The sequence below is a fragment of the Equus caballus genome, chromosome 14 (assembly GCF_041296265.1).
Source record: "Equus caballus isolate H_3958 breed thoroughbred chromosome 14, TB-T2T, whole genome shotgun sequence".
NCBI lineage: Eukaryota > Metazoa > Chordata > Mammalia > Perissodactyla > Equidae > Equus > Equus caballus.
The window spans coordinates 107,675,573-107,695,260 of NC_091697.1; the positions used below are offsets into that span (position 1 = coordinate 107,675,573).

Here is a 19,688-nt window from a genome sequence, read left to right on the forward strand (position 1 = left end):
CAGAGTTCAAAATTTTAATCCTTGCAGCACCCTCCGAGGCTGACGTGCCCAAGACGGTCTGTGGAGCAGAACAGGACTGCCCGCTAGCGGCGTCCTCCGGTGACGCGTGCGGGGCGCTGCTGGGCGTCGGCCTGCTCCAGGCTCTGGCTCACGAGCAACCATGTACCCATCTTGACTACAGAAATTATATTGAACAACTGTTCTTTGTGAATGCCCATTTCTACCTAATTTAATCCTACCTAGTTAAATAAATCCTCTCTAACCCTTACGACCACCCCGCAGGGCAAGGATTACTACCTCATTTTGCAGAAGAGAAAACCCAGACTTCTGTGACTTGCCTAGGGCCACACAATAGGCAGCAAGGACAGTGTTTGAATCCAAGTTTGTCTGATTTCAAACCCACGTTGAGACAACGACACCACATAACCACTGTGCTAACCTGAGACTAAGTTCATTCATTCATTCATTCATTCATTCAACAAATACTTATTGAACACCTGCTATGTGTCAGACTGTTTAAAGAGACACTGAGGATACAGCAAGGAACAAAATGGACAAGGATCCCTTCCCTCGTGGCGTTTACGCTCTACAGAAGGAGACAGATAGTGTGTGTGTGTCACATGGTGATGTGTGATGTGGAAACAAAGCAAGGAAGAGGAGAAGGGCACTGGTTAAGTGGTGGGAGTTGCAACCTAAAACAGGGCGCTTAGGGAGGCCTTCCTGATGTCTGAGCAGGGACCCCTAGGGGTGAGGTTGGGAATCACGGTCACCTGGGCAAGCACAACGGCAGAGGACACAGTCAGCACCAAGGCCCCAGATGGAAGCGTGCCAGAGTGTCAGCAATGGCGGGGAGGCCAGCGGGGCTGGAGTAGAATTGTGTGGTGGAGAGGAGCGGGAGACGAGGCCAGAGAGACGGGCAGAGGAAGGGATGGACGGTGGAAGAGCCCCTAGCCCATTAGTAAGGACATTGGCTTTCACTCTGAGCGGAGAACGCATCTAAAGGTTTTGAGCTCTGGGTGGCATGATCTGACCTAACACTTTTAGAGGGTTACTCTGGTCTAGCTGCCACATGGAGAATAAACCAGGAGGGTGAAGACAGACTGGTTAAGAGACTCCTGCAGTGATCCAGGAGAGTGACTGGCCTGGACAGGGGTGGTAGCAGTGACAATGAGGGAAGGGGTTGGCCTGGATACATCTTGAAGGCAGAGCCAGCAGATTTGCTGACAGGCCAAGATTTTTGACCTGAGCTACTGGCATGATGCATCTGCCGTTTGTTGAGATAGAAAAGCCCAGGAAGAGAAGCAGTTTGGGGAGACGGGGGATTCGTGTGGGGCACGTTAAAGTTGATTTGGAATACTTCAAAGATCCCTACTGGACATCCAGACAGAGCTCTTAATAGACAGCTGGAGGTATGAGTCTGGAAATCAGAGAAGAGGTACAGACTGGAGATACAAGTTGTAAAAGCCATCGGTTTACACGTGGCATTTAAATCCATGAGACTGCGTTAAAGTAACATGCGTTTCTGGTCTCAGTGGGGATAGGCTGAGCCACGAACTACAACTGTGCCTGGTTTCCTTGGGGAGATCGCCCCATGAACTGGGCCCGTGGTGGTGCTCCACCCGCTGTGGAAACATTGCCAGCAACGCCCAGAGTCTGAATAAGCCAGAACTGCTCACTTTAAAGGAACGGGGTGTGACCAAAACTCAACTGCAGATATGACTCCAGGGGTTTCCAAGACGTACAATATTGGATCAAAGAGGAAATGGTAATGTGGGATGATGCGAGAGACCAGGAATTCATGAGTCAGGAGTGTGTCGAAAGATCAGTGTAGGGACATTGAAGGACCCAGAATGAGCAATACAGATACAGAGAGAATACGTAGCCGCAGTACCTTAACAGACCTTTGTCGATTTGCCTGGAAGACAAGGAAAGCTACAGAAAAGGACCAGCTGGAAGGGGATTAACTCTTCCCCATATCTGCTGTGCCTCCGTCTGGAAGGATGAGACATAAACACTGGGAGGGGTTCAGGCAGGTGACCAACCATCAGGGCCTCCCTGGGCTGGGAGTCTCCTGGGACAGAACTGTCAGTGCTAAAACCAGGGCAGTCCTGGGCGAACCTGGATGGCCGGTCACCCTGGGTTCCCGCCAGAAAGACTTCCTGGACTGAATAGTTTGGCAGTGGAATGGAAAACAGCTTATTTATTTTAGTCTGATAAATGTAATTAGAGTCCCAGTGATGATTTCCCACCTGAGTTCTCACACGCTTAACCCTTTAATCTCTGGAGGGACTTGAGGATCCGTTCCAGCAGATAGTGGCTTCTAATGGGACCCGTCCATGAAGCCCCATGGAAGATCAGAAGGAGCGCATGTGACAAAGGGACATCATTATGACTCAGGGCAGACAGGCTGCAGTGGCCTTCTGAGGCCAAAGGACCATCCCTGCAGACACACAGGGCCAGGTGCCAGAGGCCTCTATTGGTACCTGTGGGCACGTTTTCTGTGGGCACATGGGGGGAACGGAGGGGCCAGGGCCTCCCTCTCTGCACTCAGCATCTGGGCTGCCAACACATGCTGATCCTGAGCCTTCATGTGAGCTGTTGCCTCCACCTAGAATTTGCTTTCTGTCACACACACACACACACTCTGGGTCTCGGCTTAGACATCATTTCTGGTGCTTTTCCAATGGTCGTCAACGCTCACCCTTGAATATGGGGAGCCTGTCACCCCAGCCCGTTGGGGCAGCACTGATGTTTTCTTCACCTTTAACTCCCCGCACTATTTCCCTCCGTGGGGTAGAGTACAGGCACAGAAATCATTTGATTGACTAAGAGGATTTCCTCCTTTTTACAGGAACTTTGTTATTTATCATCATTTTCCTTAATGCTTTTAGTTCCTGGCGTCAGTCAAATCCTCGGCTACTATGTTAGTTATATGGAGCTTGTTCTGTAACTGAGCAAGAAACCAGGAGGAAGATAAGGTGTTGGATGTTATTACTTAATATGGTGGCCCCAGAAAGTCGGCCTTGGGAGGGACCATCCAGCTTGACCATCTTGTCAAGTCCTCTCATTTCACCGATGAGAAAAGGGACTCTGGATGGAAAAAGTGACTGAGGTCTCGCAGCCGGTGTGGCAGAGCTGGGATCAAGACCCGGTTTGGGGTTTATATTGTGGTTCATGCAGGAAACCCTCCCAGTTTCCTCTTCCAACTACAGTGGTCTATTTACTTTTTCTTTTTAAGCAATAATTTTAATGGTCTCTTTCTCTTCTCTCCCATTTTCTGTCATTAGGCCCCAGCGTCCTCTAGGGCTTGGTTATAAAAGATAATGAGGTTGCAAGCATAGAAATAGTAGCAGAACCCTCTCCTCAGTTTGCCAAAAGCCCGGAGCCCACCCTGAAAAGAACACAGTCAGCCCACATGCATGAAGCCGCGCCGCCCCCTCCCTCTGGGGGTGGCAAACCCCAACTCCCCATGAGCCCAACTCAGGGACTCAAAACGAAAGGCAGCCGGCACACACGTTAGCTTTTGCCACTTTTGTATTTTATTGTGGAACTGAGTTTTTTTTCTTTTACATCAAATATCCTCAATGGAAGAGGGGATATTGCACACAAATATCATAAAAGCACTACATATTACTTTCACTGGAAACTAATTTTCTACATTAGATATGACTGGATAGGCTAGAAGTGATGCAGGATTATAAGACATAATACCATACACAGCTGCAGACTGACACAAACACCATTCAGAACAAGAGAGAGGAGTGGGAGGTGCTGCTCCGCGGGCTCCACCACGTCTTTCCAGGGCCGGGGGAGAGGTGCTGAGTGCTCGGGCAGCGAGCACGCCTCTGGAGCACAGGGTGGTCCCCAAGGGCAGCCGGGTCTCGACGCCTCCTCTCCACGGCTCCTGTTTCGGGGAGCTCCGAACGAGTACAGAGAAGCTATTTATTTTTTCCCTTTTCAGTTTTTGATGCTGCCTTTTAACTTAAAGTCAGATATTTTCTTAGTAGTAAACAGCTTTAATACCAGGTGAGTAACCTAATTGCTTTCCAAAAAATGCTCATCCCGGGGCTGCTTTTGGTGTGTTGTTCAGTTGGTTAAAAGATCAAAGCTTACAGTTCCTTTCGAATGGAAACAGGATCTTTTCTTCTAAATCTGAAGCGCAAAAAAAAGTTATTAATCTAACTCACAATATCATTACTGAGCAAGAACCTCTTGTGAACAGGCAACTAAAGAGAATCAAGAAAAGCAATTTCAGAATTGTGGAGCAGCTCCTGAGAGCCGGAATTTGGTAATAAAGGGGAAATGGAAGGTGGTAACATTTCCATTAGCAAATGATTAAATCTTATGACGTGAGTATTGGAAAGCTCCTAAACCCTGTAAGCTACTGGAGACACTTAAAACACTCATATACACTGGGGAAACCATTCACTATGATATGCAAGGTTAAGACAAAAAAATTTTTTGAACTCCATGGAAAATGGCATTTGGGGGGTAGTCAGTCATTGTACCCAGTCCACCACGAGACTGAGAAAGCATGCACAGGGGTTGGGTTTTGAGAAAGGGGATAGAATTAGTTAAAATTGAAAATGGAGGATCATCGCTAACATTTAGTCTCTGGAATTTTGTTTAAGAATACTACCAAAAAGGTCATGACCAGGAGTGCTACCTCCATGGAATGCCATCAGTTAAACAGAGTGTAAACTCCTTCCACTCCAAAATTCAATCTATACAACTGGATGAAGTGATCGATATGAACTGAGCTCCTAGAAGTCTGTGTCAATCTCTAGGTCTCACCATGAATGTTCATGGTCCATTGTGATGCTGTGGGCAAACTAATTGTGTACTGATGGAACTAGCAAAATTAGGTTAGTCACACAGGTAGGAAAGGGGTCTGGAAGCACAGGAACAACCTGTACTGCAAATGTTGGTTTTCCTGGTAGACTCAGGCTCTGTGCTCGGCACTGAGAACAGCAGATGGAGAAAGGTGCTGCTCTGTCTCAGTGGAAGAAAGCCGGCTGAGCACTGACAGGTTTGTCTATCTTTCCCATTAAATCCCATAGCAAAAAAGAAAAGAAAAGAAAAGAAAAAAAAAAAAAGAGTGGGATAGAATGGTTATATTTGAAGACTGGATATAATTTTCCTAAAACATTTGTATTTTTTTAAAGCAAAATAATGTACATGTTAAATAAATTTAATTTGGGAAATTGGAAAATAATTCCATCTTCTATCAAAGAAAAATCAGCCAGGGGTCTGGATTTGGCAAGAAGGCTGGAAACCTGTCTCTCTTCCCATGTAGTATGTGGACCAACTTAACAACTAATCATTAAATAACTATGTTGAATATCTTAGGTTGTCTCATAAAATAAATCTGAGGCAGATCAGTTTATACTCACTGAAATCCATTTGTGTCACAATGAGTTTTCCATCGTGTGCTAACTTTTTGTACCCTTAATCAATGTGTTGTTTTTAAGGACTTACTTGAAAGAAATGGGGTAATAAATAAAAGCTGCATTTCTAGAGAAGCCTAAAAGAAAAAATAGAATATTAATTCTTTTAAAAAATTAAACATTTGAAAAATGTAATTCACAGCATTAAGTAGACTACATAGGTCCTCAGTGAAGGGACCCCGAAGAAGCGTTGTTTAAACCCTCATGGTAGTTAGCAGTGCAAAACATACACTTATCAGACAAAAATAAACTAAAACGTTAATTTTGAAATAAATAACTAACATAGAAAATAAAATGAGGTCGTTGTTCACTACTCCGTAGATTTAGAGTCTGCAAGAAATGCAATGTGACAGCACGGCGTGGCTGCCACCGGGAAGAGTGCCCGTCTGAACGCCGGCACGCGGATCTGCACTGCACACTCGGCGAGAGTCTAAATCACGCCCTGGCTGCCCAGGTTCCTCGTTCAGCGGTGACAATGCAGGAAATGATCTCTGAACTCCACATGGGGAACCGGAGGAGGTGGGAACTCATTTGCTTTCAATGTATTATTTCTCTTGTTTTTTTTCCAGAAAAGGAAACCCCAAAGCAAATTCTCGCTAAGGTTCTTTGAACGTGGTTCTTTGTCTTGGCTCTTTCACCTCATGGCTGAAGATCTTGCAAGAAGTCTGTAGGACACCCCTGGGTGATGGACTTGCAAAGGCCTGGAAAAGTAGCCTGCCATGCCGTTCGCCCCACTCTCAAACAGCGCATACTCAGATTTCGTGTTATGGGAATCGAGGGGTGGGAGGTGTCACTATTCCTGGTAGTTATGGGCTTTTAATAAATATTATTACTGCAAATGTCAGACTTCAATCTCACCAGAACTTCAAAAAAACAGTATTCTTTTTTTTTGTCTTACGAAACACTTAAAAAAAAAAAGACTGTCACTTGAAAATTTTCTTTGCATTTTCCTGTAAATGAAAACATTTGTTAAAAAGTTCATCTATGAAAATTCTCACATAGCTAAAAAAAAATTCTTCTGTACACTTGTTCCCATAATTATGCTGAAATTAATGGAAGATTTAAAAAAAAAAGCCAATGTAAGACACAGGAAGGTAAATTCTGTACACTTGCCGAGAACCTCGTCCACCCTAAGATTCACTGTTTGCCCAGTTCTGATCGTAGACGCCCTTTCAGTCTTGAACTTGCAGTAGTGAAGAAGCTGCGAAAGGCTCCGCTGGTTTGGCTGAGGGGCCGCGGGTGCACTGCGGCGGCATTCGACACGCATGACTCAGCATTCGACACCCATGACTCAGCATCCTAGCAAGCGCTGTGCCCATCAGATCAGCTTCTAGCCCCCCACGCACGCACACATGCTCCTTCCACTGGAGTATCTACAATCCTACACGGATGTTTTATAAACTTGCTGTCTCACATTAAAAAATAAGTGCATCAAGTATCTTTGTACATTCAAGTCACTTCCTAAGGCAACTGTCCACTGTGTGTACTCCCAACTGCTTTGGTATTTGCTTGTGAATTGGGGTGGACTTGGGTGTTTCCGCATGCAGGTGAATGGACTCGAGTGGACTACCTGGGTGCGCAAGTGCTGGGAGCATGCCTTAGACCAGTCGACTCGCGTGTCTGAAGAGTCTGAGCGTTCTGAATGGGGTTCAAACCACTTGCATGTCCAGTCTACTCACTGTGTTATGTCAGTGTGCAGCCTTCAAACAGAAGGAGCTTAATTAAGGCATGAAAATCTCCCATGCCCTCATGACGAGTTTTGTTCTTTTTGTTTTCTTCCAGCCGACTTGTTTTAGAAAATTAAGATCCTTTTTGAGGACTCAGACTGACACACGTGGAAACCTCTGCCTGTGTAGACCAAAACACACACTGCCTGAGAAAACGCAGACCAGTGGTTGGCTGTTTTCTCCCCCTTACCGCACCCTGCTCTCTCTCTCTGGGTGTCTCACCAGCACTCCACCATTCCATCGCCTTCTCTCGCATTCCTTTTCTTCCTCATTCCCTCTCTCTCTCTCTCTCTCTCCCCCCGCATCTCTTTCTTTGCGCGCTCTCTCTCTCACTCTCTCTCTAAGACAAACGCCTCTACCTAGCAGAAGTCAGCTGGGTTTGCTAGTGCATGGTTTCCAAATGTTCGGCAGAGATGAACTGGGGTAGGTAATTTTGCAGTAACTTGAACCCTATTGTGGGAATACTGTTACTTCCCTTAGCAATCAGCAAAAACTGAGAAATATTAGTGACTTGCATCACCGTGATACAGTATAGCGTTTGGCAGGTAACAGTTCAGTGACTTGTTTAGATGAATTGACTTTTTAGAAAAGGTGGTTTCAAAGTGAAGAATTTCTGGAAACAAAGTTCAGCTCCTGTGGCGTGGCTGGCCGCGGCGTCTACAGCTCAATCTTGCACGCAGGGAAGGACTCGTCCTGCATCACCACCGTGCTGCTGCTCGCCAGGACCATGATGCTGAGGTCCTGCTGCTTCTCGTGGGTCTCCTGGTACCACTCCCGCATCACTTCTGAGTCATGAGTAGGGATCAAAGTCACCTGCAGGGAGATGGAAAATAGCTGTTTAAGGGCAGAGCCAGAAATCAGATGAAAAAATGGAACAACGAGGTATTAATGAGACCATTAGAAGAAGAAGGGAAAAGAAAGAAAAATCTTCTATTTTCCTTAAGAAATACAAAGGACTTTTCAACTTACATTTTCCAGGAACCAGAATAAAGCTGCAAAAAAATTAGTTTTCCTGGGGGAGTTGAAGATTAGGGCCAAAAGCAACTCATGACTAGTCAATTAGTTCATCTATATTCACTGTTGGTTTTTCAATTCTTTAGTGTCAAGAGAAGAAGTACTCAGGTAACGTGGAATTTCTTTTATTTCCTTTAACACAACCAGTCAGCTTGCACTCAAGATCTTGCATATGGAATCCACCGATCTTTAGTTATTACTGAAGCTCAAACCCCTCTAGTTGTGTGTAAGTAACATTTCATCCTGAGAACAAAGACTCGTACCTCCGATTTGTGTGTATGGTTGGGGATGGAGGAGTGGGGTAGGTGATTGGGTGCTGGCTTGAATAGTAAAAATTCCATCTAGTATTCATTAAGAGGCCGCTGGGTGCTTCTCATTCGATTTCATATGATTAAATAACAAGTAATTCTATTTAACGTTATGCAAACACATTTGACTAGGCGACTATACAGAACCACAAGTAAAATTCTGCTAAGCAAAAATCATAGCTGAAAGAGCGAGTGGTTCGTGGCCGGTCATGATGTGTGGGAGTTGGGGGTGTCCTGTTGGGGCCCGTTTTCAGCATTGCTCCTGGATTTCACATGGACAGCTGATTTTCTAAATGGCCATATTCCTGGCTTTGGTCAATCGTGAAACACCAAGGAGGAAAGACAAGCCCTTAGCAGCTCTCGCGGGAGATATGACCGCTTTGGTTCATACACATGTACTCTTGGTGTATTAGGGTGAAGGGCAAGTAGTCTTGGGCCCATTTTTCAGATAAATGAATTATGCCTCAGGGTGGTGAAGGGCCTTTTCCTCCAAGTCTGTAATTACTGGCAGTGCCAAGAATATTCTAGACTATCTTCTACATGTTAAATCCACTCTGTCCCCAGGATGTTTCCCGTGTGACAGACCCCTGGGGCACCTCATGTGGACCCACAATCATAACGTTGCCTCTATTTATCATAAACATTACCCTATTATCATAAACATAATCCTTCCCTCTGCCTCTGGACACAGCTCCACATGAAGTGCAGACACAGGCCTGGAGCTCTTACCTGCATGTTGCTGCCCCACTGGGCCTTCCCTTCCAACAAGGCATCCAGGACAGCCCGGCTGGGCTCCTCGGCAGCGGGGTCATTCCCACTCACCACGTAGTAGGACGACCTCACTCTCTTGAAAAACTCGACATCAACATTCTTACTGTTGCTGTGGTTGGGAATATAGCACAGGTCCAAGTACACAGGGGGGCCTGGGGGCACAGCGGAGGGCTTGGCCGTCTTGGTGGTCCCTGGTCCTTTGGTAAATAAACAAAAGCAGAGAAAGCCGGGTCACAGGAATGCGAAGAGACCCATTTGTGCTCGTGCACAGGAAGGTCCCTCTAGGACACACAGAGGAGGGACCCGGCACTTCCCTCTGGCAATCTGAGGAAACAACATGGTGGTTCACCACGCCAACAGGAGAAACGAAGAATGGGATGGTCTCCCTTCGGGGACAACCCATTAGGAAGTAGGAAGAGTTTCAAGGCCCTCCCAAAAGATGGAACTAGATAGTAATACGCTTCCTAAAAGGGCTACTAGTGTGTATCTTAATTTGAAAGGTGATCTAAGAAACAAATTTTAAAAGGCAAAGGAAGCATCTGCATTTGGTAACCATAGTTCAGCAGTCGGTAATCCATGTCAGGACCTTATTTAAGAGCACTTTTGCCCACAGCTGAATACTATACCCTAACATTTGACCTGGTCAACGGCCAGATCTTAACTTCATCTGATTTCCAAGGCCTTCAGCTCCTTAACCTCCTTCATAAACTGATGAAATGCTGATTCTGTCCTTTGCACAGAACTCTAACACGTGGAAGTTTGCGAGTTACATTTCTTCTAATTAAAAATCTCTGCCGCTTTCCCTTACACACAACATCCCTCCCATCCACACCAAAGGAGCAAAGGAGGGCTTCTCACAGAAGCACGACGGGAGCTGCCAGAAGTCGACCCAGGCTGGTCTTAAAAGTCAATCAACGGTGCAGTTTTGTCTTTTTAGAAACCTACTGGAAAAGCATCTTCCAAGTAAATTTAGACCAACTCATCTTCCTTACCTTGCCTTAAAATTCTCTCTTTAAATGACAAAAAGTGTTTTAAAAAAATCAATCGTGTGGGCTAGTGTATACTTGGCAAGTTTCGTAGCCAATTTCAGTTGGTTTTCATCTGTTTGGATGGTTTCATTTTTCTCCTAAGTGCAGGTCAGTCGTCAGCTCTTTCAGACCAAGGGGTTAATTATCTGGTGGGTTTCCATTAATTCTAAGCGTGAACAAATTCAGTTTGTCTTCCACATGTGTGTAAAAAGAGGAAATCTGAGAATTGTCTTGAAATTGATGATCCATGTTACTTAAAGTAAAAATTTGCAGCTGTAACTAATACTTCCTAAAATGTACTGAATTTGAAAGTCCCAAAGGTTCATTTATCAGATTTACCCTAATAAATCAAGGAAATTTTACTTATTTTTTGCTTTACACATTTGGGCCAATTTATGTTAGTTTGTAACAACATAACCTGAACAAGTATGTAAAGTGAATAAAATGTGTTAATGCAAGTCCCTCTGACTGGTCTGAAGCAACAAGATGAGGCTGGGCCGTCAAAAACCCAGATGACTGCTGAGAGCCTGACAAATCTGGGAATCAGGACCGAAATGGGACTGCTCAGCAGTCAGAGACGTCTGCTCCTGCCAAGCGGACTTTCCATCTGAATCCGGGTTCTGTGTCTCTCAGTGAGGCTGGGGCGGGAGGGGGTCGGGAGAGCCTCCCATGTGCCGGGTACCCACTGGTCAACTGAAATGATGCTCTTCGGTGGCAGAAAAGCACAGCACTGCCTCTAATGGGGACGCATCTCCAGTCTGATGACTTTTTTTTTTAATTAAAAACTTTACAATTTTTAACTTTAAAATGTTATAACTATTTAAAAAGAATTTTATAAAAGAAACAGAACCTCAATCTTGGGCCTACACTGGTCATCCCAGGCTTGATTTGGAACTCGGGTTCTCCCTAGGCCTTTGGGAGCTGGCCTGGGTCACCTCAGCTTGATTCTGGGGCCAGTGTGGCTAAAGCCAGCACTGCATAGTCTTCCAGAGGAGAATGAAACACAGCCTTTGGTTCTGAAGACTCAGAACGAGGCCGTGGCTGCCGGGCTGCGGAATGGAACAGACCCAGGAGCGGCATCTGGTGCATCAGAGCTGTCTGGGCCGTAGGCTGAGCTATCCCCAAGCCCAAGGGCCACGTCGGGCTGAGATCCGTAACTTCTAGCAGAAAAGAATAGTAAAGGGGACGGACAGCAGCGAGTTGCGCCCTCTCACCTCCCTGGCACAAGGTCAGTGGAAGTTGAGAGGCTCCACTTAAAAGCAGCGTAGCCACGGCCTGTGTCTGGAGGCCAGCCCTGCCACCTACCTGCTGTCGCGGTCTTCACCGACTTGGACGTGGAGGTGTTGGCGGCGTTCTTCGTCTCCTTGTCTTTCTCTTCCCCACGTGCAGCTTTGACCTCGGGAGTCGGGGCGGTTTTCGTGGCTTTTTCCACAGATTCTTTCTTCTTGGGAGAAGCCACCCTGGACACCTTGTCTGAGGACTCTTTCAAGCCGGCTGGCTTGGGCGAAGCCGCAGAGGGCTTGGACTTCCCATCGGCCTTCTTAACAGGTGACGACGACTTGGTCTTTGTACCTGGCTTTTTGGTTTTGGTCTTCTCTTTCAGGTCTTTCTTCAGAGCTTTGCCCAGGTTCTGCTCAATGGCCAAGGCCTCCGGGTCCATCATGGACACGTCGGGGTGGCGCGGAGAAGGGCTGCGGTCCTGCATGGGGGCCGGAGGGGGGTCCATGTGTTTGTACGTGACGGTTTTGTCTGTGGGGATGGTTTCCGATTCATCTTCAGAGTCGATATTTGCATCGGCTGTGATGGAGGGGCACTCTTCAGTCTCCGGGGGCACATCGGAGTCAGTCTGGGATGGGGCTGACTCGCTGACAGAGGTGGGAGGGGTTTCATCACACTGTCGCCCCTGCGGCTTTCCTCCTGGAGGCGGCGGGGCTGCCCCTGACTGGGTGAGGGGCTTCTCGGATTCTTCCGTCGGCTCTTCACTGGCAAACCACTCGAGAGGATTCGGATTGATGAAGGAGGGCGACAGCTCTGTCTTGGGGTGCTTGTATTCACAGGAGGACACTAGGCACAAGTCGACATCCTGGCGAGCCTCTGAGGGGGACTTCTTTTCTGCCGTGTAGCACTGGTCTGAAGTCTCATAGGCGTATGCGGACGCCTGGGGGGTCCCAGGGATTCTCTCTGCAGTCTCATAACCGTACGTGGGAGCATCAGGGGATCGTGCAGTGGCAGTAGATGTCTCGTAGGAATAACTTTCAGACTCGGGGAAACTGGCAACTTTCTCTGTGGTCTCATAAGAGTAGCTGGAATCCCCAAGTGTGTGGCCACCGTTTTCGGAGTCATCATAGCCATTGCTGATGTCATCCAGGAGCTTTCTAGACCTCTCAGTCTTTTCATAGCTGTAGCCACTCACTTCAGGGGTCCTGATCGTCTTTTCACTTATCTCATAGGAGTACCCACCCTCTTCGGGGGTCCGTGTGGTCTTTCCAGTAATTTCATAGGCATAGCCACCATCTTCAGGACTCTCGGTGGTTTTCTCAATGGTCTCATAGGGGTAGCTGCTGTCACTTGGAGATTTTGTGGTTATATCTGTCTTCTCATAGTAATAGCCACTCACATCTGGGGTCCGGGCGGTTTTCTCGTAAGACTCATAGTCGTAACCTTCTTCATCTGGGGACCTGGTTGTTTGCTCAGGCTTTTGATAGGCATAGCTGAAGTCACCAGGGGTCTTCCCTCCACTGTCCTTCTCCACGCCAGATGTGGTCAAATCTCTGCTCAAGGCCAGATGGTGTTGCATCGTATCAAATAACATGGAGGCACGGAAGCCGTAGGGCTCTGCAGATGCTGCATCTGTTGGCGGAGGAGACGGAGTGTGGCACGCTGCTATGCTCTCTTTGACTGCAGAGGTAGAATCTGAGAAACTAGGTGAGTATAAAGGAGAGGACTCTCTTGGGGTGAGTGGAGAGATATCGGATTTTGGGGAGAGCTTCTCTCCTTCCAGACTTTGCACTTTTTCAGAGGTGAGCGAGGCATATAAGGATATATCTCTGGGAGGAACGACATCGGATAGAGTGTCTTCTTGGAGAGGAGAAGCTATCTGAGAAGGGGTGTGTGCGGAAGAGGTGGATGGGGAGGCCTCGACCTGAGACACTGAGATGAGCTCCGAAAGGTCGTTATCCTGGGTGTAGGACGGCTCCTCCGTTGGCGGTATCTTGTGTGATAAACTGGAGTCCTGCAGGTCAGAAGGACTGTAGTCCACCTCGGTTGGCCCATTCTCAGTGATGTGAAGCATACCCGCACCCACCGTAGGCTGATCTGGAGACTGACGACTGAAGTCCATGGCGAGGGAATGCTCAGGGGATTCTTGGCCAAATTCAATGGACATGGAAGATTGTTCAGATCGGTGGTCTTGAACTGGTGTCCTGGATTTGGCTGTTTTAGGGGAGAAGTCCGGTGGAGAAATGGACATTGGTCTTGGGCACTCCTCTTTAGACGGAGACATTTCCGTTTCCTGGAAAGTGGTAGGCGTCTGCACGACGGACACTGACAGGGAGTCGTCCACTTCCGTGGAATGTGGGGAGCCCACCTCAGCGTGCAGGGAAGGAGACACGTCATCTGTTGTTGGCTCTGGAAAGGAGCTTGTTGCCACGGAGGCGGTGGAGACGGAGGCCACGCCCTCCATATGGGAGTATGTGTCTTCCGCTACCCCTTCATCGACAGGAGTAGCTGACTTGTCTGAGACAGTGCCTTCGGAAATGGACATCTTAGTGTCTTCCTTCAAAGAGCCAAACTGACTGACATCTATTTGTGAAGGAGAAACATCTCCTCCTAACTTCCTTTCATCGAAGGCCAGTCCGGCTTGAGAACTCATGGCTTCAATATCGTCAGTTTTCTTTTCTTGACCAAAGTCTTCCTTGATCGGTATAAAGTCCGTGCTTTTCCCTTCCTGTTTGTCTTGGAAAAGACCAGTGGAAGTCGTATCTGAAACTGGACTTATTTGGTCTGGAAAGTCTTGTTTTCCATTCTTTCCTTCAAAGGGGCTTTCAGGACCTCTAACAGGAGCCTTGTCGTCAGCACTGAGGAAACTGTCATATGCAGACTCGGATCCAATTAGGGGAGGGCTCCGTAAGGGAGACAACACTTTTTCAATAGGAGACTCCGAGTCAGGCACAGGTTCATCCATGGGGCTTATGGAAGCCCGTTCACTGTCATCTTTGGCTTCACTGAATTCAAAACTCACTGGAACTGCTGGTGGTTTTTCAATGACTTCTGTGGGGAGGTGACTAGATTTCTCCTCGGTGGGAGACTGGTAGTAAGGTGTGTGGCCAGCACTGCCAGTCACAGACTGAGATGGAGACACCACTTCCAGGGTCTTCTCCTCAGGGCTAGCACATTGTTCTTCAACTACTTCTTGGGTCACTTCAGGAGACACTGGGACTGCTTCCGCCTCTGCTGAGACTTGAATCTCATTGGGTGTCAGAGAAAAGTTCACACTGCGTTCACCCAGAGGAGTCTTCTCTATGGGTGACGGCGGAGATGGACTCAGCGACGGGCTCTTGGACGGACTAAGTTTTTCATCTGAAACTGCTGAGACGGTGTCTTTGATCTCCAACGTGGCACTGGCTTTCACGTCTTGCTCTTCAGAGCAGTAAGCATCACGGAGAGCTGATTTGATAAATTTGTCTTCCTCCATGGATGAGGGTGGTGAGATGGTGGAGGCTGAGGCATTGTAATCCTTGCCGTCAGTGGCATCTGTTTTTGACCCTTCGGATAATCCATTGAGTGATGTAACAGCAGGTTTGGAGTATTCCTGAGAATACAGTGAAGACTCAAATTTGGTGATGTTTACAAATTCTTGAGATGGGGACTCTGTCTCTTCATTGTTGGTCTCATCACTCATCACGTCGCGAGGAGTAGACATCTCATCCATTGGGGTGGGCTCACTGGATATCTCAATGGTAGACTGAGTGTAGCCGGAGGTGGCAGTGAATTCTTCAGGCTGGTCTTCTCGATTCTCCTCATCAGAAGCGGTGGCCTCACTCTCCGAGCCTCCAGGTAAAGTCTCATCGTGAATTGAAGACGCAGGTTCTCGGGCAGGAGACTGGGCTCCCAGTGGCTTGGCTGAGGTGGTCAGGAATCCATACTGATCCTCAGCACCACCAGCCTCCGCAGCCTTGTCCACCACGGCCATCACATAATCTTCAGCTTCGACTTTTTCAGGCTCATATTCTTCCTCTCTGGCATCCTCGGTTCTGTCCTCCTCATCAGCCTCCTCTTCAGATTGTTCAGCTTCTCCTTTCTCCACTGCCTCGTCCATGTCTTCTTCCGCTCGGTCATCACCACTGGTCACAGACTCCCTCTTCTCCTTGATGTGCACGTCGGCCTCGGCCTTCGTGCTTTCCTCCTCCTCCTCCACGGGGCTGTGCTTGGAGGTGCTCACGCACACGGTTTCTTCACCGTCTTCTTCTGGCTCCTCAGCCTCCTCAGTTTCTGCCTTCTCTTCGTAGTCTCCAGCCTCTGAGGATTCTTCAAAACCTGCTCCTTCGTCTTCAAATTTTTCGATGTCGTCCACCCCCTGCTTCTCGACTGGCTCTAGCTCCTCGGGGGTCTGCTCACATTCACCCTCCCCTTCGGTGGTGGTGATGCCCTCATCCGGGGACTCAGCAGGACCTTTGATGACTTCCGTCTCTTTCTGGATGACATAGGCTTCGACTGGCTCGGTCTCCTTCAGCTTCTCCTCGTCTTCAATCAGCTCCAGCTGAGGCTTCATGTCTCTTGCTACGTCGACTTCTTCAGCCTTTAACTCTTCAAAGTCCTTGGTCAGATCCTCAGGGGAGGACATAAGGGACCTCTCAGCTTCGAGCTCTTTGGCAGGACCAGTGGTTGCTATTCCAGCTGCTGCTGCCACAGCTGCTGCGGTGGCCACAGTGCCGACAGCGGCCACCGCAGCCTCTGCCGCCTTGCCCTCCTTCTTAACGACCTTAACTTTCCCCTTCTCCTTTGGCTTCCCGGCAGCAACAGACTCTTTCTTGACAGGCTCTTCCTTCTTCGGTACTTTTGGTTTTAATGCGGCTGGTTTTTTTGCTTCGGATACAGGAGTTGTTGATTTCTTTGAATCTTTAGGAACTTTCTTAATTTCTTTTTTGGGCTCCTTTTCTTCCTTTTTAATTTCCTTCTTTTCTTCCTTCTTAACTTCCTTCTTGGCTTCCTTCAGGGGGGTTTCCTTCTTAACCTCTTTCTTGACTTCTTTTTTCTCCTCTTTCTTGACATCCTTTTTCACCTCCTTTTTCACCTCTTCTTTTTTTGGTTTTTCCTCCTTCTTGACAGGTGTTTTGTCCTCCTTTTTCGCGACTTCTTTCTTTGGCTTTTCCTTCTCCTCTTTCTTTTCTTCAGGTTTTGCCTTTGTTTCCTTTTTCACCGTCTTCTCCTTGGCGACTTTGGGTTTGACATCTGTGCCTTGCTTGTCAGCCCCCTCGGCCTTCACTGGAGGCACTTCTTCTTTGCTGGGTACCTCCTTTTCGGCCACTGGAGGTTTGGTCTCTGTTTTCACTGGCTTGTCTTTTTTCACTGTTACCTTTTCTTTGCTTTCAACTTTGGGTGGCTTTTCCACATGATTGGCTTTTGTGACTTCAGGGGTTTCTTCTTTAGACTCCTTTCGCACAGATTTGCTGGGAAGTGGTTTTGTGGCTGGCTTCAGACTTTCTCGGCTGTCGGCTCTCTGTTTCAGCTTTACTTGTTTCACAGTAGGAGTGGCCACCTGGCCAGTTAGATCCTTCTGGGTGGCCAGCGGCTGTTTCAGGAAGTCTAAATGTTTGAGCTTTTCCAGTCCTTCCAGGATATTGTATTGGGTACTGTTGCCTGGAAACAGGACACGGATGATTTTCTCCGCAGGGTTTGCTGGGTGCCAGACAATCAAAGAGGAGACTGAAGTTAGGCAGGAAATCGGGATATCTATCTCTTGGCCATTAGGCAGGGTTAGTTCAGCCTTGTCTTTGTTGGTGCCGGTCCACTGCTGCATAAAATACTGCATTTCCTTGCTGTTCTTGACTGGGTTAAGCACGTACATCTCAAGTTTACCAACTCCCATTTTTTGGAAAAGAATGACGGGATCAATGGTATTGCCAACACTTCTGAATAGAGGCTCCGGCTTCATGGACAATTTGTTTAGGTACTGGAGAGTGAAGCAAGCTTCTTCTGTGCTTCTCTTCATCTTGATGTTTGGCTCTGGGTTTTTCAGATTTTCGGGTACATTGAGAAATACAACTCCTAAGTCAGGGGAGATGAGGTTTTTCATCCAGTCACTATTTGTGGTGGAGCCCTGGGACTGTTCTTCCTCGAGCTCTGCAATTTTCCGCTGTAGCATGCTGTTTATTCCAGGCAAATTGTCATCCCCAATGTGGGTGAGCAGGATGGAGTCCACTCTGTCCAAGTGTCGGATGAGCTTCCAAAAGCAGGATTTCCTTTCTGATCCTCCGTTGATGAGCATATTGAATCCATTCACTGCGAACAACGCAGAATCGCCCCTCCCTCCGGGAAAAATGTAACAACAAGGCTTAGAGAGCTTTAGGAACCCACCCGATGTGGGAGGTTCTAGGATATCAAAGGGAGATGGGACTTCCACTGACTCCGAGAGATACTCCGTAAACTCGGAAAGTCCTTCCATTTCCGGCAATATAGAAGCTGAGTTGAGTTTAATATTGATGAAGTCTTGGAGATTGTGTCTGTCAAGATTGGAGTTCTTCCAGTCCCCTTCTTCGGGACAGAACAGGGTTAAGCTGGCTTTGTTGGCAGGATGGGTCGTGCTCAGTAATTCCCCAATCTGGGATTTAAAAAAATAATAAGAAAGAAAGTAGGAAAAGGTTTAAGTGACTGTCATCACTGATCATCTCCATCTATTACTAGATGTTGTAGAATCAATGGATGCACGTGGGGCTGATTTCCGAGATGCTGGTTGGGTCAACGCTGAAATATTCCACACTGGTAGGTGAACAGCCTGTCCTCACCCCTCGACTGCACCTTTCTGCCTCAACCACCCCTCCGTGCCAGCACCTCCCCTGAGAGCCCTCCCGGATCTGTTCCGGCCCAGAAGGGGAACTCCAGCACTCTGCTTTAGTTCTAAGACCAGTGACCATCTGCATGACCAGTGCCTGTGCCTCTATCCCCCCTGGGTACTGGCCATGCAAAAACGCCCTTTAAAAAATATTAAACTGTCACTGGGGCAGGCTATGTGAGTCATTTCACCACTGATATAAAATATTCTCTTCTATTCCACTGGGCTTGGCAAAAGGGCCTGACTGACACATGAAAGGGATTTAGACAGTGCACGTGTCATCTATTTATAGATTTCGGCAGGAACAAAAGAAAAAAGTTTGGTGTATTTTTCCCCCTTGGAGATAGGAAGGTATAGATTGCACACTACTGTAAGAAATTCCTGGTTCTGGCATCAGTTCACACTATTTAAAGCAAGAGTGGTTCATCCAGCAGTTTCTCTGCAAATACAAATACTTAATTGAAGACATGATGATTAAAGCAATTGGGTAATTATATGAGCAAGTGGCCAAATTGTCCCCACACGCTCATGTTTAAGCCAAGGTGAGACATTCTGCTCTCTCGCAGCTCCTGTTCTTTATAGGGCAAGCTGGCTAAGATCACATCTGGCTCAAAAGTTTTCAACACGTTGTTTAGTACCATAGGATGGGAATGCAGAAGAGCAAATCGGACCAAAACACAGATTGTGGTTTAATGAAAATGCTCTTCTCTTTCTCACTTCATACTGTGGCCATATGTTTCACAGTCTTAGCTTAGTAAATAGGAAGGATCAGGCCATAAACCCTAGTCTTCTTTTGGTTGCAGCAAAGCACATAAATCAGCCCAGAGGTTCAAGTGAAAAGAGCTCTGTGTCCTGGACAGCAGATGATGAAAGGGCAAAGCAAGCATTCCACTTGGTCCAGGCATCCTGAGCCAGCAGGTCTGAACTCCTGTCTTCTAGTGCGAGTGGCTTCCTCTGTCTCATACAACCTCCTGGATACTAACATTCTGAGCCTACCAGGGTGTGTCTGTGTAGAAGGGTAATTTATAGCCTCTGACTTTCCTGCATTAGAGTGCAGTAAAATAGCCATTTTTGCTGCGTTAGCCTATTTGTCCTACATTTTATGTGAAGTGTCACAAAATGGCAAAATAACAAGTCTTTGAGTTTGCTGTTTTCCTCTGACTTAACAATCTCCTACAAAAGGGATAAGAATCCACTATCTGAAAGCTAAGAAAACTGAAAAAGTAAATGGTAACCGTCCTTGGGGGAGTCTTCGCTCAAATGATTTGCTGACCAAAGCAAAGAGGAGTACCGGATGCGGTTTCTGGTCCAGTGATGAGCATAGGCCCTCATCACCATCACCA

General features: G+C 47.4%; 1 protein-coding gene across 3 annotated transcripts in view; it reads right to left on the reverse strand.

Moving 5' to 3' along the window:
* Nucleotides 1–3,516: 3,516 nt before the first annotated feature.
* Nucleotides 3,517–19,688, reverse strand: part of MAP1B (microtubule associated protein 1B) — an 89,166-nt gene continuing 72,994 nt past the window's right edge. For all 3 annotated transcript variants that reach the window (XM_070233498.1, XM_070233499.1, XM_023618225.2), the window contains 3 exons: nucleotides 11,601–18,114; nucleotides 9,226–9,464; nucleotides 3,517–7,987 (listed from right to left, as the gene is read on the reverse strand). In XM_070233498.1, the coding sequence (XP_070089599.1) occupies nucleotides 7,832–7,987; nucleotides 9,226–9,464; nucleotides 11,601–18,114 (6,909 nt within the window). In that variant the 3' untranslated portion in view covers nucleotides 3,517–7,831. The remainder of the gene's footprint in view (nucleotides 7,988–9,225; nucleotides 9,465–11,600; nucleotides 18,115–19,688) is intronic.